The 15,908-nt window shown below is 51.7% G+C and overlaps 1 protein-coding gene across 1 annotated transcript in view; it reads left to right on the top strand.

Annotated features, from left to right (window-relative positions):
- The window catches only part of Duox1 (dual oxidase 1), a 35,490-nt gene that overhangs the window by 17,464 nt on the left and 2,118 nt on the right, over positions 1–15,908 (top strand). Inside the window, exons 19-33 of the mRNA XM_005364373.2 lie at positions 2,447–2,672; positions 2,840–2,933; positions 3,183–3,358; positions 5,467–5,536; positions 5,917–6,042; positions 6,934–7,112; positions 7,196–7,426; positions 7,938–8,037; positions 8,228–8,277; positions 9,447–9,574; positions 13,329–13,482; positions 13,852–14,084; positions 14,295–14,453; positions 15,513–15,668; positions 15,772–15,900. Of these exons, the coding sequence (XP_005364430.1) occupies positions 2,447–2,672; positions 2,840–2,933; positions 3,183–3,358; positions 5,467–5,536; positions 5,917–6,042; positions 6,934–7,112; positions 7,196–7,426; positions 7,938–8,037; positions 8,228–8,277; positions 9,447–9,574; positions 13,329–13,482; positions 13,852–14,084; positions 14,295–14,453; positions 15,513–15,668; positions 15,772–15,900 (2,211 nt within the window). The remainder of the gene's footprint in view (positions 1–2,446; positions 2,673–2,839; positions 2,934–3,182; positions 3,359–5,466; positions 5,537–5,916; positions 6,043–6,933; positions 7,113–7,195; positions 7,427–7,937; positions 8,038–8,227; positions 8,278–9,446; positions 9,575–13,328; positions 13,483–13,851; positions 14,085–14,294; positions 14,454–15,512; positions 15,669–15,771; positions 15,901–15,908) is intronic.

The following is a 15,908-nucleotide window of genomic DNA, read 5'->3' on the forward strand; positions in this document are numbered from 1 at the left end:
TGAAAAGAAATTTAGGGTTGATCACCCTGATACCCTCAGGAGGTTTTATGGTGTGGGTTTGTGTGTGTGTGTGTGTGTGTGTGTGTGTGTGTGTGTGCGCGTGTGGTTTTTCGAAACAGGATTTCTCTGTAGCTTTGGAATCTGTCCTGTAACTAGTTTTTGTAGACCAGGCTGACTTCGAACTCACAGAGATCTGCCTGCCTCTGCCTCCCGAGTGCTGGATTAAAGGTGTGCACCACCATAGCCTGGCACTATTTTTGCTTTTTTTAAAAAAAGGTTTATTTTAATTATGTCCACGGGGGCGGGGCAGCACAAATGAGTGTGGCCGCTCACAGGGCAGAGGCACCACACCCCCAGGAACTCAGACGGCAGGGAAATGGTTGCAGACGGCAGGGAAATGGTTGTGAACCTCCTGAGAAGTCTGATGTTGGTGCTGGGAACTGAACTCAGGTTCCCTTGGAAAGCAGTGTGTGCTCTTAACTCCCGAGCCTTCTCTCCAACCCAAACAGGAAACGGAAGCCCAAAGGAGATACACAAAATAAAGGCATGGATGCCAAGATTATTCTGCTTTGAGGAGTCTGTAGGACCATGTAAAGAGCTGGTGCTCTTCTGAAAAAGCACTCTCTTAGTTCTTTTCACACTTCCTGTGGATGTGTTCCTACCCAGCTCAGTCCGGTCTCCTGGGAGACAGTGTACAGGAATGAAGCAGAGCAAGCCAGTTCAGTGCCCCCCTTCCAGAGCCAGAGTTCTGTTCTTTGGGGAGTGCATCATGGAGCTACCATATGGACTTCTGAGAACTACTGGGAAGATGTGGGAAAATTAGATAGAAGAGAAAAGTCCAAAGACTGATGCCCACATCTGGTACAAACTTAAAGATAACCTGGATAGAACGCTGGAGTGGAAATAGGAGGTTTAATGTAGAAAGCATGGTGGTACACACTTGTAATCAGGAGGATTGGGAGTTCAAATCCAGCCTCGACTACTGTCTCAGAACCAGTGGTGTCTGTGGACATAGTTCACTGATCAAGTGCTTTCTGGGATGTGTCAAACCCTGGGTTCTGTCCCCAGCATGGGGCTCAGGGTAGACACATAAATACAGCATGCGTCCCAAGAAAGTTAATCGTTCTATTGGGCCAGTGATGATGTTCTTCCAAAAGATTGGTAAGGGATGAGGACTGTAAAGGTGATCCAGGGAACACGTGATCTAATATGTTAGTGAAGAAAAGCTGTCAATCTGGCGTAAGATCATGGCGGAGGTTAAGATTGGCAAGGACACAAAGAAAAAGTTTGGCCCAGGAGAAGGGAGTGGGTAGGTAGGACCAAGCAGAGGAGCCCTGCAGAAGGGAGAAAATTAATGTCTGGGAAAGAGTAAGCTGCCTAGCCGGGAGAGAGTGACACGGGAGAATATCCATTTAATGGGCATGCGTACATGGATTCTGGGCCAGGATTAATTCTCCAACTGTTGAGTGTGCATAAGAACCAGGGAACCCTAAGCTGCTGGGTTGTGGCTCCTGCTAGGGCACCAGTGGGATCCAGGCACCTGCACTGAGTCCAGATGTCATCAGGATGAAGGGAAGACCTTGTTCTGGAAGCTTCGCGGACTGTTAGGTCTTCCTCTCGCTGCCCTGTACTCTCAAGCCATGCCCCACACAGACGCTCCTGTTGATCGTCACCGTAACCTATGAGATAAATAGGGCAGGTGAGGGAACAAAGCCCAGACAACTGAAGGGAACTGCCCCAGGGCACACAGCACCCAGATGGCAGGGTTGGGACATGAACCCAGGGCTCTTACCTCCAGCCCCAGGCTCTTTCCACTAAAGCACCTTGTTTGAAGCTGTAGTGTTTGCCTCATGAAAACACAGCCAGGCTTGGACTGAGCAGCTGTTGACAGGCAGGAAAAACAGGTATTATGGCCTTGGCCTACCTGCTTCCCTCACCGGCTGTTCTCCTGCTGGGGCAGTCCCTGGGTAAGATGGAGATGACCCACAATAAGAATTCTCCTCTGCCAACCTCTTTAGATGGAAGACAGACATAAAGGATAAACACGGTCTCAGGAACCCCAAAGGGAGGAGGACTTCGTCTTGGCTTGGGAAGATCTGGGGGAGGATACTGTTGGCAAGCAAGGCCTGTCTTCGATTGTGTTTGCTTTCCTCTCTGACTCCTCTAACCCCCGTGTCTCTGATCACAGAGGTCAGATCACAGCATTGTGCTGAGGTCACAGCATTTCTGGAACCTATCGGTTGTAACTCCAAACGCCCAGGTCGGGTCAAATGTGCATACTTGGTTCAGTCAGCTAAGTCAAAGGGCCAGGCCTCTGTAGCATAGCTGTAACTCACAGACCTGGACTGCTTATGGGGGCGTGTGCTGGACAGATGCCTCAGAAAGTGGTCCCACCAACCTGCAAGTGAAGGACGCCCCCCCAACTCCTGTGTCTGCCTAAATGCAGGTGTTGGACATCAATCAGGCAGATGCAGGGACTCTGCCTCTGGACTCCTCAGTGAAAGTGCGTGAGGCCCTGACCTGTGAGCTGAGCAGGGCTGAGTTTGCAGAGTCTCTGGGCCTCAAGCCCCAGGATATGTTTGTGGAGTCCATGTTTTCTCTGGCTGATAAGGACGGCAATGGCTACCTCTCTTTCCGGGAGTTCCTGGACATCCTGGTTGTCTTCATGAAAGGTGAGAAAGGAGAAAATAATGTTCAGACAGGGGCGGGACAGGGGCACTGCAGTGTGCCTGAACTATAGGAAACAGAGAGCCCCGAGTCCACGGCAGATGCCTGGGAGTCTAGTCGGGGGTTCTGGAGGTTGGGTTGGGCTCTCCTCACAGAACCCTTCTTCTTCCAGGCTCCCCCGAGGAGAAGTCTCGCCTTATGTTCCGAATGTATGACTTTGATGGGAATGGCCTCATTTCCAAGGATGAGTTCATTAGGATGCTAAGGTTGGTCCTCTCGAAGAGCAAGGAGAGTTAAGTCAGGACAGGGACCTCCAGGAGGAGGAGGTTCCATCACAGGAATAGTTATAAAGGAGAAGCAGGGGACCTCCTCCTTATCTTTGTAACCAGAGCCTTCCAGAACTACTAGGGAACTTGGGATTCAGCAAGCCGGGTCCCTGATTTAGCCTCCCATCTCCCCGAAGACCTGGTGGGATGGTCAGTGAGCCTTCTTGGTGTGCCCGCCCCCAACCCTAGGTCCTTCATCGAGATCTCTAACAACTGCCTGTCCAAGGCCCAGCTGACTGAGGTGGTGGAGTCCATGTTCCGGGAGTCGGGCTTCCAGGACAAGGAGGAGTTGACCTGGGAGGATTTCCACTTCATGCTACGGGACCACGACAGCGATCTCCGATTCACACAGCTCTGTGTCAAAGGTGGGGCTGCCTGGCTGGCAGGCTGGCTGACGTATGTGTCAGGAGGCGTAACATACTTTTAGGAGCCCACAGAAATACTTTATATGAGAACCAGAAGGAAAAAAAAATCAGTATAATAATGAATGCATAATATAGCCAGCCTGGATGATGCTCATGTGATTATCGAATAACATTGCTAATTTATGTTTATTTGTACGGAGGAAAGGGCCCAGGAAGATAGTAGTGCCTTGGGCCCATGAATGTAGCCTGGCAGCTGCAGTGGGGTGAGAGGTGGGTGGGAGACATTTCTTTTGTTTGAGACAGAGTCTTGCTCTGTGTGTGACTGGGTGGCCTGGAACTTGCTATGCGCACCAGACTGGCTTTGAACTTCTGGTAATCCTCCTGCCTCTACCTCCCAAGTGCTGGGAAAACAGATGTTTGCTACTACACTCAATTTTCGGTAAGAGATGTTGACTGGAGCCCTGCTTCTGCTGGATCCTTGCCAAAGCCACCCCACCAGTGCACCTCCGAGCTTAGTGCCCAGAGCAAGGAGGAAACAGTGTCTCTTTGTTACAGCTCTACTCAGGTCAGGGTACGTTCTCAGTGACTAGGTTGTATGGGTGGGGTGTATTTGGGGTTTTATCCCCTAACTCCCGCCCTATCTCCTGGCTAAGTGCTTAGTAAACGTTTGCTGAGTCCGTCAAGGTCCAACGACACTGTCTGCTCCCTACCTCCTGCCCTACCTGCGTCTGACTCAAGTGAGTGGGGGGTCAGGGTCAGAGTGAGGGATGGGACAGATTGCAAGCCGAGGGTCTGTACGTGGCCTGCTCTGAGCTGTCACAACGTCTTTGAAGCTTGAAATTCTCCTTGGAACATGTTGAGACCAAACCCAGTCCTTCCCGGGATTCTGAGAACAGTGGGGGCTAGCAGCGTTGCTGAGAGATGGAGCGAGTTGGGCAAGATGTGGATCAACTTCTGCACAAGGCCTCCTCTGGCCTGCGGGCAAGGGGAGCTGGTGAAAAGGAAAGCTGAGTCTATAGCTTTCTTCTTTTCCTAGGAAGCCAAGCAATGGGTACTTAGGCCTGAGGGCAGAGGCTAGCCAGGCTACACAGTCCTGGGGATACCGGGCCTGGTGTGACCGGGCAGGGGACTGAGTGAACAGTGTGTGGTGTCTTGTTTCCCTTTCGGTCATCGCTGCACACTGCTCTTTCCTTCTGAGCTTATTTGACACAACAGAAAAGGGCACACGGGCTTTACAAACAGCTCTTCTCTTTCACCAAGACGAGGTCTTTCTAGATTACTACCTCACCACATTTGCTGTTTGCCGAATATTGGCACTTGGTGCTAGACACTTGAATTTGGGGCTGGAGAGATGGCTCAGTGGTGAAGAACACCTGCTGCTCTTGTAGAGGACCACGTTCAGTTCCCAGCACCCACATGGCAGCTCACAACCACTTGGAACCAAGTTGCAGGGGATTGGGTGTCCTCTTCCAGCCCCCTTGGGCATCAGGCATACATGTGATGCATAGTAATCTACAGATACAAACACTCATAAGTTTAAAATAAGTCTTTAAACACTTGGGTTTCATGTGGATAAGTTCACCATGAGCCAAGACATCTTCGGGGTTGGTTTAGAACTTAGAAGCACCCTGGAGGCTCCAGGTCTCCTGTAAGAACTTGGATTTGCCAGGCAGTACTCAAGAGGCAGAGGCAGGCGAATCTCTGTGAGTTCTAGGCCAGTCTGGACTACAAAGAGAGCTCCAGGACAGCCAGGGCTGTTACACAGAGAAACTCTGTCTCAACCCCCACCCCCTCCAAAAAGAACTCGGATTTGCAGCTCAGCCTTGCTTTGTTCTCAGTGTGCAGCCCTGACAGGAAAATGAGATAAAGTTTCCAGCATTGTATTATGAACATTTTCCAACCCAGAAAGACCTTTGAGTGACTTCCCTTATAGCTACACTGATCAATAGATAGGTGAGTCTGGTTCTCAATGGACTGGGCCGAGAACTGAGGCTGGGGTCCCCAGAGGCAGGTTCTACAGGTTTGAACTTAGGAAAGAGAGGGACCCTGTGCTTGAGCTAGGCTCAGCTGAACTCTGAGCTGTTCCCTCACCAAGCTCTTCATCACAGGGGTGGAAGTGCCCGAAGTCATCAAGAACCTCTGCCGTCGAGCCTCCTACATCAGCCAGGAGAAGATCTGGTGAGTTTCCGTCTGGGTATATGGGGTAGCTGTCATTTTGTCCCTAGGATGGCTGAGGTTGGGCACTGCCCCCATCCCATGTAGCACCTTCATGCAAACAGAAAAAGGGCACACTTTTTCTGTGGGTACATCCTGTATCAGGATGAGAAGTGAGCCTGCTGAGTTAGGCAGAGCTCACTCACTGCCGGGGCCAAGTGTCCTCAGAGAGGACACAGTTACATGTGGCGACCTCCACTGGAACTCACTCCCTGTCCACCTTGCTGGGGAACTCCTGCTGTCCTGCGTGGAGGGTTTTTATCTTTCCTCGACAAAGTTGGTTTGGAGGCAAAGCAGGGCAGCAGGAGGTCGGTTGGCAGACACCTTCCGCTTTTCCTTCCTAGTCCTTCGCCCAGAATAAATGCCCACTGTGCCCCCCACAACATCAAGACTGAGGCATCACCACAGAGACTACAGTGCCCCATGGACACAGACCCTCCTCAAGAGATCCGACGGAGATTTGGCAAGAAGTATGGCTGCTTTGCCCCTAAAGGCCATGCCCCTTCAACCACCCATTACATGGTGCTGAGTACTCTGCTCTATAGGCAGATAAGCACTCCCTGCGCCAGAATGCTTTCAATCGGTGCGCCTGTCACTACAGTTCCCTACTGATGAATGTTAAAGTGGTAGGAAGGGCAAGGAACTTCAGGACTCAGGGATGTTTTCTCACCTCTGTCTGGGAAGTTGGGGAACCTTCGCAGAGAACCTGCCCTAGTTAGGTTTTTGTTGCTGAGATAAAACCATGACCAAAAGCAACTTGGGGAGAAAGGGGCTTATTTGGCTTACAGGTTTCAATCTATCATAGAGAGAGGCCATGGCAGGAAGTCAAGGCAGGAGCTTGCAGCAAAAACCAGAGGAACGCTGGTTTCCAGCTTGCTTCCTTTAGCGGTTGAGCTACCTTTCTTATATAGCCTAGGCTCACTGCTCAGGGATGGCACCGCCCACAGTGGACTGGGCCTTCCTACATCAGTTAACAAAAAAAATGCCTCAAACATGCCAATCTGATGAAGGTAATTCCTCAGTGGAGGTTACTTCTTCCCAGGGATGTCAAGTTAACCACTAAAGCTAACTGTGACAGGCCCCTTGAGCCTTCCATAGGCTAACTGTGGGTGCCTGGTAGGAGCAACAGACAGGGAGAGGAAGGTGCTGCCTTTGTGAATGGACCCTGGTGTAGAGGCTGTGTATGCCCTGGGGATGAAATAATCACTTGGAGATTCTCCCTCACTTAGACTTAGTAGTTGTAGCCTACTAAAGGTCTGAACCTGTCCTTCGAGGACTCTCTTCAGAGACACCCCTTGGGGTAGCAGGTTTCCACTGGTATTGAGTCTCACAGGCCAAGGTTAAGGCTTCTTGTCTCCCAGGGTAACTTCGTTCCAGCCTTTGCTGTTCACGGAGGCGCACCGAGAGAGGTTTCAACACAGCTGCCGTCACCAAACGCTGCAGCAGTTCAAGCGCTTTGTTGAGAACTATCGGCGCCACATAGGTTGTGTGGCAGTGTTTTACGCCATCACTGGGGCGCTCTTTCTGGAGAGGGCCTACTGTGAGTGACATCATATACCGCAGGCCAGGAGTGGGTGGTTGTGGTGATGCACTGCGGCAAACTGCACTCTTGTCCCTTCACAGACTATGCTTTTGCGGCACACCACAGCGGCATCACCGATACCACCCGTGTGGGCATCATCCTGTCCCGGGGCACGGCGGCCAGCATCTCCTTCATGTTTTCCTACATCTTGCTCACCATGTGTCGCAACCTCATCACCTTCTTGCGGGAGACCTTCCTCAACCGCTACATTCCCTTCGATGCCGCTGTGGACTTCCATCGCCTCATCGCCTCCACAGCCATCATCCTCACAGGCAGGGGCTGCTGCTCTGGGATTCTCTCGGTGCCTGCTGCCCTTGCTAGCTTCCCCTCCTCTGGGGCTCCTCCCCGTCCCCACTGGCACTTAACTTTAATGTGGCTCTTGGGTGGCCATTTCCATAAGGATGGAGTTAGCTGGGCTTGTGGGGGATGAAGTTCAGTTCAGGAGCCCACCCTGCCCTCAATGGCTTTTCCTATACTTTCAACCCCTCAACTTTAACTGACAGGGTAGAAATGCTTGCTCTCCTAGTTCTTATGCTTTAAAACAGATCCGTGAAGGAAACCAAAGGAATGAGCTTCTGATGGCATAATTTCTGTCTGGCATAACCAGACTCGTGTGGTTGTGTTCGTGGGTGGAATGGGCGAGGACCAGGAGGCTGACTACCAGTCAGCAGCCCAGACCACGAGGGTGCTGTTTCATTCCTCCATGTCTGTTTGGCGCTCGGATGTGTTGAGCCTCCTCGCTTGGCTGTCCTTGGGCTCATCACCCTGTCTGGTCTTCCCTAGTCTTACACAGTGCTGGCCATGCGGTGAATGTGTACCTGTTTTCCGTCAGCCCACTCAGTGTCCTCTCCTGCCTCTTCCCTGGCCTCTTCCATGATGATGGGTAAGTGTGTGTGTCAGGAATGAATTTCCTGAAGGTAGAGGATAAATCTGCTTGGCCCAGAGAACAGGGTCACCTTCTGGGATGGACAGTCAATGACCAACCTGAAGGATGGTTGTTCTGTTCCTCTGGGAACTCTCAGAGAGGGCCTGGAGAACTCATCTTGCAACTCCCTACTGTGCCTTCCACACAGGTCAGAGTTCCCTCAGAAGTATTATTGGTGGTTCTTCCAGACTGTGCCAGGTGAGAACTCTTCCCCTCTCTGAATGTCTAGGCTTGACTCCAAATTCCAGGCTATGGGTTCCGTCTGTCACTGAATAGCCAAACTCATTCAATTCTTATGATGAGCCAGGCTCTGCCCTCTGGCCCAGAGGACACTTCTGGGCAGTAAGAAAGTTTGGTGGCTGCATCACAGCTCCCCTCAACCTTGGGCTAGATCCCCCCCAGGAGGGGCTTACTGGACCTTATTCTGGACTGGTTCTCAGAGGGTTGGGAGTGGGCCTTCTTTATAATACTTATACTTACCATGACTGTTGCTTGGAGGAATGCTGTGCCCCAGCTCCATGGGAGAAGGACCAGGCTTTTTTTTTTTTTTTTAAATCAGTTCAGGCAGAAGCCCCCACCCACACCATAAGAAGCCTTGACAAAGGTTGGGGAATATTCCTAGCTTACTGCAATCACCCAACTCAGAGCTAATAGCTGTGAATCTATTAAGATTGATCCTAAGCCTATTTATAATTTCAGTCTGTTCCCTCCTTGGGGTAATGTGTTTTTCATTTTCACTCCTTCTGTGAAATACAGCAGGTTTTTAAAAATCCTACTGCTTTGAACTTCAGAGGGTGCTTGCTGACTTCCGCACCCTGGGATTTGGTGGATAAGGCTGTATTTATGCTCTTCTCTCTGCTCACGACTTTTACAGGCTGCGGTTCAATCCCTCCTTAACCTTTGCGTTCCCACACATCAGGGCTCTAATCTTCCTAATTACCGTCTTTCTCCTCCTTGATCACTGAGGTATTCTGTGTTTCCACATCCCATCCTGGCTTCAGCATGACCCTCTCTGTAGCCCTGGCATGGAATCCTCCAGGAAAGCTGGGGCTTTCTACCAATTCCGGGTAGATGAGGGACTCTGTCAATTTGCTGTTTGGTATGGTCCCAGGCACAAATTGGTCCAGAGTTCATGTCATAATAACCAAGAATAGTGGTGCAGTTTTGACTCCATGGTGATGGGGCCTGATATTTCCAGTGTCTCATCTAGAGATTTCTGTGCATTCATTCATTCATTCATTCATTCAGTCAATCATTCAGCACCCGGTTGAGAAGCGTGCAATATGCCAGGCCCGCAACGGCCAGGCGGATCAGTGATAAGACAGCCTAGCATTGTTCTTCAGTCTCCTGCCCCTTTCTCTTCCCAGGCCTCACTGGAGTCCTGCTGCTCCTGGCCCTGGCCATCATGTACGTCTTTGCCTCCCACCACTTCCGCCGACGCAGCTTCCGGGGCTTCTGGCTGACCCACCACCTCTACATTTTTCTCTATGTCCTGGTGAGAGTTTTTGGCTGTGAGCCAGGCCAGTGGGGTGCAGACAAGACGTTCCTAGGGAGGCTTTGCGGGCTCGACGTTGATTTTTCCATCTCCTTAGTTATTTCATGTATTCATTTCCCCATATCCCTCCATAAAGATGGAAATTATAGTGTGGGGCTCTCCAGGAGGCCGAACCCATTATGCGCCTCTCGGAAGATCCCTCCTTGCCGTGGGATTTTCTGGTAGCAGCCCTGCCAGGTTCACTGGCATTCCTCACAGACTCCCCACACCATTTCTCTCCAGTCTTCCTCTGCCTTTGCGTGGCTGGTTTTTGGTTCCTGGGTGGACTGCTTGCACCTTAAGGAAGAATTCTTCTTCTAGAGAAACTTCAGTGGGTTCTACTTTTGTTCTGATCTCATCTGAGAACACATTAGCCATATCACGCAACCAAACACCTATGAAGTTAATAGGGTTGCTGGAAACACCAACCGGACTGCTGATAAGATGGACTTTGAGACTCCACCGTGTTAGGTTTTGGTGGGGCAAGTGGTCCAAGAGGACACTGAGCTGGCATCACTGGAGAAAAGGGCTTTATTAGGAGTTGTTGACACCATGGACAGACAACAGAGATGTAATAGCATGGTCTAGGCTCCAAGGAGAGTTCAGGACACAGCATGAGAGACAAACAGAATGGCTGGGTCTCTGAAGACTGTCAGGGCCTAGGTGGCAGAGGAAGGGAATCTCTTATGCCTTTTGAGGATGGGGGAGGCTCACAGCAAGAGCCTGCAGCCAGGAGGAAGGGAGTGGAGAACAGGATATGGCACTCTTTGATGTAGACTCACACGAGATGCCATGACACTGGCCGTGACTCAGGACTCAGACAACACCTGTTAGTGCCTGAGAGCAGGCCCAAGCAAAGGCTTGATTCTGACATTACTGTTCTTACACACCTATCCTATTTCCTTCTCGAGCTAGGACCCATGGTTTCTTTCCTCCCCTCTCTTCTCCTGCTCCTGTCACCCTCCACTGTGTTGTCAACAGATGATTGACCTGAATTCCTGAGCTGACTCTGACCTGGGTCCTTGTGCTTGCCTCCTTGCCTCAGGTACACAGTATGCCCCAAAAGGCACCCTAAGGTGACTGAGAAATTAAACCAAGTCCCGAGGCCCTTATTTTTCCCCACCAGTTGATTGATGGCTTGTTTGCTGGCATTCAGAGAGCCCAAAGCCCCCATGACTAGTATTTTTACCTCCTAGCAGAACAGTACACAGGGGTCTCTTTTGTTCTGCGATGAAGAATGTACCATTGTCTGGTTGTGGCTGAATCCTGGTATCCTACTTCCCTCCTCCCAGATGCAGCTCTATCCTCACTGTTAGCTGGGAAGATTATTGCTGTGGCTTAGCACTTCCTGATTTTGAAATAACTATCTGCCTTGGCTTAGGACGGTTTCTAGAACTGCTGATGTTTGCTTCCAAATAATCTCTCCCTCCTTTGAGAGCTCTGGTTAGCTAATTTCCTCCTTTCCTCCCTCCCTCCCTACCCAATGAAGGGTGGAGTCCTAGCCTGATGCCTACTGCTTTTGCTAGGAATACGTTCCTTGTGATAAAATGAGTAGGGAGACCCAGTAGAGTGGTTAGCTTGATTCCCTAAGTTCAAGACTGCTTTCTGACTCATTGCTGGGTTGTAGACATCGCTGGCTTGCTGGGCAGCCCCAGCCTGGCAGATGGAGAGCATTTTGCCCGGTTAGGGAGTTCAGGGCTAAAGAAACTTCCTCTCACTTATCCCCGGGGATGGGGGAGCCGACTCTGAGAAAGAATGTTTATGCTGACAACAGCCTAGACTGAACTTCTCCACCACAGTGGGGAAAGGTTAAAAAACGTGGAGCCCTTGACTGGAGAAGGAATTCTTGAACAGGAGACCTGAATTCACTGAAACAGATAGCAACCAAGGGCCTCTTTTCCCTAGCTCTGTGGGAAGTCCAACAGAGTTGGAGATTCCTGCCCTTGGGAAGTTAGGATTTGCTGCAGAGACCAGTGCCACATTCACTCCAAACAGAAGGGATTGCTGAGCAGAGTGTCCCAACAGTAAGCCACAGGAAGTCACAGAGGAAGAGTTTCACTTACGCTGACCTGGCTAGGGGCGACTTCAGCCACAGCTTTAGAAGAGAGAAACTAAACATTGACAAGGCTGAGTGGATACTGAAGAGCAATCCAGGTAGCAGGACCTAAGTAGAAGGGCATGCACACAGATGCAAGGGCGAGAGGAGTGACAGGATATGCAGGGGACAGAGGAGACAGGCCTGGGTAGTGGCAGGACATGCTGGTGACATGTGGGGGTGGCTGATGAGGCAGAATGGTTATGGCTTATCAGAGAGGCCATGCTACATGGCGGAGCACAGGAGAAAAGAGCAGTGGGTGAGGAAAGCAGGCTTGGACCACACCCATGATTGGGGCGGCAGATGGAATGGGGCCAGCGCAGGAGCTGGAAAATGAGTGGCCGGGGAGGCTGAGGCAGAACCAGCAGAACACTGTTGCTGAGGTAACAGTAAACCAGGGAGGTGGCGAGGGAGGGGGTCTCTAGAATCACAGGCTGCAGAGAGGGAGCTGGCATGGCTTACAGAAGACCTTGAAGTTGGGCCTGGTAGCAGGTGCCTGTCGTCCCAGCTCCTTGGGAGACTGAAGTAGGAGGATTACAAGTCCAGAGCCTACCTGGTCCACAGAGTGAATTTAAGGCTAGCCTGATCAAATCCCTAAGACTACCTCAAAGTAAAAAGTAAGAAAAAGCTGGCTGTAGGTCTGTTGTAAAAACACTTATCTAGCACTGTGCGTCTCTAGGTTTAATCCCAGAGAATAAAGAAAAGAAAGCGAGGAGAAGAGAGTCCTGGGGCAGGGTTATAAGCTGCCAAGGTATCTCATGGAAAAGACTAGCTAGATGTTCTTAGCCACCAACAGGTGGAACAAACAGGGCAAGCCCTTCCCCGACAATTACCGAGTGCCAGATGTGTACCCAGAAGGCATCACGCAGATCCAAGACAATGGTAGCACAGTCTTCACCTCCTCAGACCACTCAGAAAAGAATACACATGTGGATGAACAGAGGCTGACCATGGACGAGGGAAGATAGAAAGAGATATGTGTGACGTGATGGACATAGGCAGTGGAGGTGTCATTTCTGCTGAGACGTGGAAAGGGGGATGGAGTAGCCATGGGGAGATCTAGGGACAAGAAAGCTCAGGCTTGCCCTACCCCTGTAAGTGTAAAGATTCTGAACCCAAAAGGACCAAGGAGAAAGAACAGCTAGTAGGAGTCCAGAGGCCAGAGTGCTGCAAGGCCGGAGGGGTCAATGAAGTTCACTAAAGCTTTTTAGACAGAACATGACAAAGAAAGAGCCACGTTGGCCAGGTGTGTTGATGCAGACTGGTAAATTCTGTACTCAGAAGGCTGAGGCAGGGCTACATCTAAGATATTGAGATATTCTCTCTCTCTCTCTCTCTCTCTCTCTCTCTCTCTCTCTCTCTCTCTCTCACACACACACACACACACACACACACACACACACACACAGAGGATATCTTACAGAATCCAGGTGGGGGTCACCTTGGCTATGTATGGAATGGTAGCATTCCTTTGGTGTGTTTTGGAGGATGGAGGTGGGAGTGATTATCTCAGAACCCAGAAGGAATGGATTCATGGGAGGTAAGGAATGGATACCCCAGTGGGTTAGGTCAAAGCTGTGTGGACCACTTGGACTGAGCCTTATTCTTCATCCCGTGCAGCTCATCATCCACGGCAGCTTTGCTCTGATCCAGGTGCCCCGATTCCACATCTTCTTCCTGGCCCCGGCAATTATCTATGTGGGGGACAAGCTGGTGAGCCTGAGCCGGAAGAAGGTGGAGATCAGCGTGGTGAAAGCCGAGCTGCTGCCTTCAGGTACAAGCCTGAAGACTGTGAGGGAACCCACTTGGTTATTAAGGGAACTGACAGGACACAGGCAGTACCTGGGCTGCTCCAGTCTACTGTCCTGGCCCAGGGGAAGGGAAGGGACCTGGGGTCCTTGGGAGAAGTAATCTGATGAGACTGTTCTTTGCTTGAGATGTGGGCCCCTCTTAAGACAGAGAGTAGAGGAGCCCAGGCCAGGCTTCCCCTTGCCCTGTTCACCCCCAGCTCCTCTGCAAGGCAAGATTCTAGTGGGGAGTGTCTACCTTGTCATCAGAGCTGAGGCTACTGTTAGAGGAACTTTCTGGAGACCATACCGTTGCTGGGTTCAGGGCAACAATCTCTTGCGCCATCCCTTCCCAGGAGTGACCCATCTGCAGTTCCAGAGGCCCCAGGGCTTTGAGTATAAGTCAGGGCAGTGGGTGAGGATTGCATGCCTGGCTCTGGGGACCACTGAGTACCACCCCTTCACACTGACCTCGGCACCCCACGAGGATACACTCAGCCTGCACATCCGGGCAGCTGGACCCTGGACCACCCGCCTCAGGGAGATCTACTCACCTCCAACCGCTGACACCTGTGCCAGATACCCAAAGGTGCCCAGATTATCTATACAGTTCTATAGCCCCCCCCCCCGCATCACCAGGCTCCCTGCTGTACTGCCTCCTCCCAGAGAGCAGCACAGACCCAACCCCACCCTGTATTCTTCCTCATGTCTTGTAACTCCGTTTCCCTGCCCACCATGTCCATTTCGGGCTTCAGAATGATGGCTAAGCTGAATTTTAAAACCACTGCCCTTCCCACAGCTGTACCTCGATGGGCCATTTGGAGAGGGCCACCAGGAGTGGCATAAATTTGAGGTGTCGGTGCTAGTGGGAGCTGGAATTGGGGTCACCCCCTTTGCCTCCATCCTCAAAGACCTGGTTTTCAAGTCATCAGTCAGCTGCCAAGTGTTCTGCAAGAAGGTGAGTGCCAGCCCACGGTTCCCCCAGCACAGCACTGCCCCTATCTCCTGCCTCTGTTTGTGTCTCTACCTTCTGGGGAGGACAAGTTGGTCTGAGACCCGGAGAAGGATGGTGTGTTGGAAAGATGCCAGGTTGTCCTGACAGGCGGAATTGGTATACTGATGTCTATAGGACTCCACCCAGTCTCTAAGAGCTCCTTCACTCAGCCATGGGGTGCTCTGCACAGGAACTGCTTGTGAGAGTCCCTCCAGGAAGAGCTGAAGGGAGGCAAAACAAAACAAGCAACCAACGAAACCGCATTCCCTCATCCAGAAGAGGCCAGCCCTCAGAGTGCTGGCTGGGAGAGGGAAGGGCACCTTTGGGGTGGGGCACAAGTAAAACTGGCTCAGGTCTCAGGGTTGAAGGGAGGTGACGAGGTAGGACTTGCTGGTGGGTTGGCCCTAGCCACATACAGCCAAGCCTTCAGGCCCCCTCCACATAGGCCCTTTTCTGTAATTCAGACCCAATGGCAGGCCTCTGCTTGTCTCTCTGGGCCTGGCAGGTGAATCAGGCGCGCTGGAATGCAACGGGCAGAGGCCCAGCCTACAGGCTGTCAGCACTCAGAGGGTGACAGCTCCTTCCTTACCTGGTCCTTCACCTGCAGCACCTGTCTTTTCCTCTTGATAGAGGCCTGTCATCACTTTTCAGGCAGCTGGGGATCCCCAAGGCGGCTGCTCCAGAGAATGCCCTTCAGCTCAAAGTTCTGCCTCTAGGCAGCTGCTCAGCTGTGAGCAGCCTCCTGCTCTAGCATCTCCCACTGAAGGAAGTGCTGGGCTTGGCCTGAGGAAGTTGCTCTGACTTCAGAAGACCCTCAGCTCAGTTGTGGAAGGCTCTTTAGTCTGGCACCAGGTTGCCTCTCACTTCTACCTCTCTTTGTCAGAGCCTGGTCTTACTTCCCATACATCCTATTTCCCAGGTGGTCTGGGAACAGTCACAAACTGGCTTAGGTCAGAATTCCGTGTGGAGATCCCGTAGGGAAGCCAAGCTGAGCTGGCCCTGAGCCCCAGTGTGTGTCCTCAGATCTACTTCATTTGGGTGACAAGGACTCAGCGGCAGTTTGAGTGGCTGGCTGACATCATCCGGGAGGTGGAGGAGAATGACCACCAGGACCTGGTGTCTGTGCATATCTATATCACCCAGCTTGCTGAGAAGTTTGACCTCAGGACCACCATGCTGGTAGGCCAGGCCAACCAGGCAGGGCAGGTGGGACACTATCAGGGCCAAGAGCTGGTCCTGGCCATGCCTGGCTATGATCTTCTGTGCCCACTTCCTTCCCCAGTACATCTGTGAGCGGCACTTCCAAAAGGTGTTGAACCGGAGTCTGTTCACGGGCCTGCGCTCGGTCACCCACTTTGGCCGCCCTCCCTTTGAGCCTTTCTTCAACTCTCTGCAGGAAGTTCACCCCCAGGTGAGTCT

Source organism: Microtus ochrogaster, assembly GCF_000317375.1.
Source record: "Microtus ochrogaster isolate Prairie Vole_2 chromosome 14 unlocalized genomic scaffold, MicOch1.0 chr14_random_1, whole genome shotgun sequence".
In the NCBI taxonomy this organism is placed as follows: Eukaryota; Metazoa; Chordata; class Mammalia; order Rodentia; family Cricetidae; genus Microtus; species Microtus ochrogaster.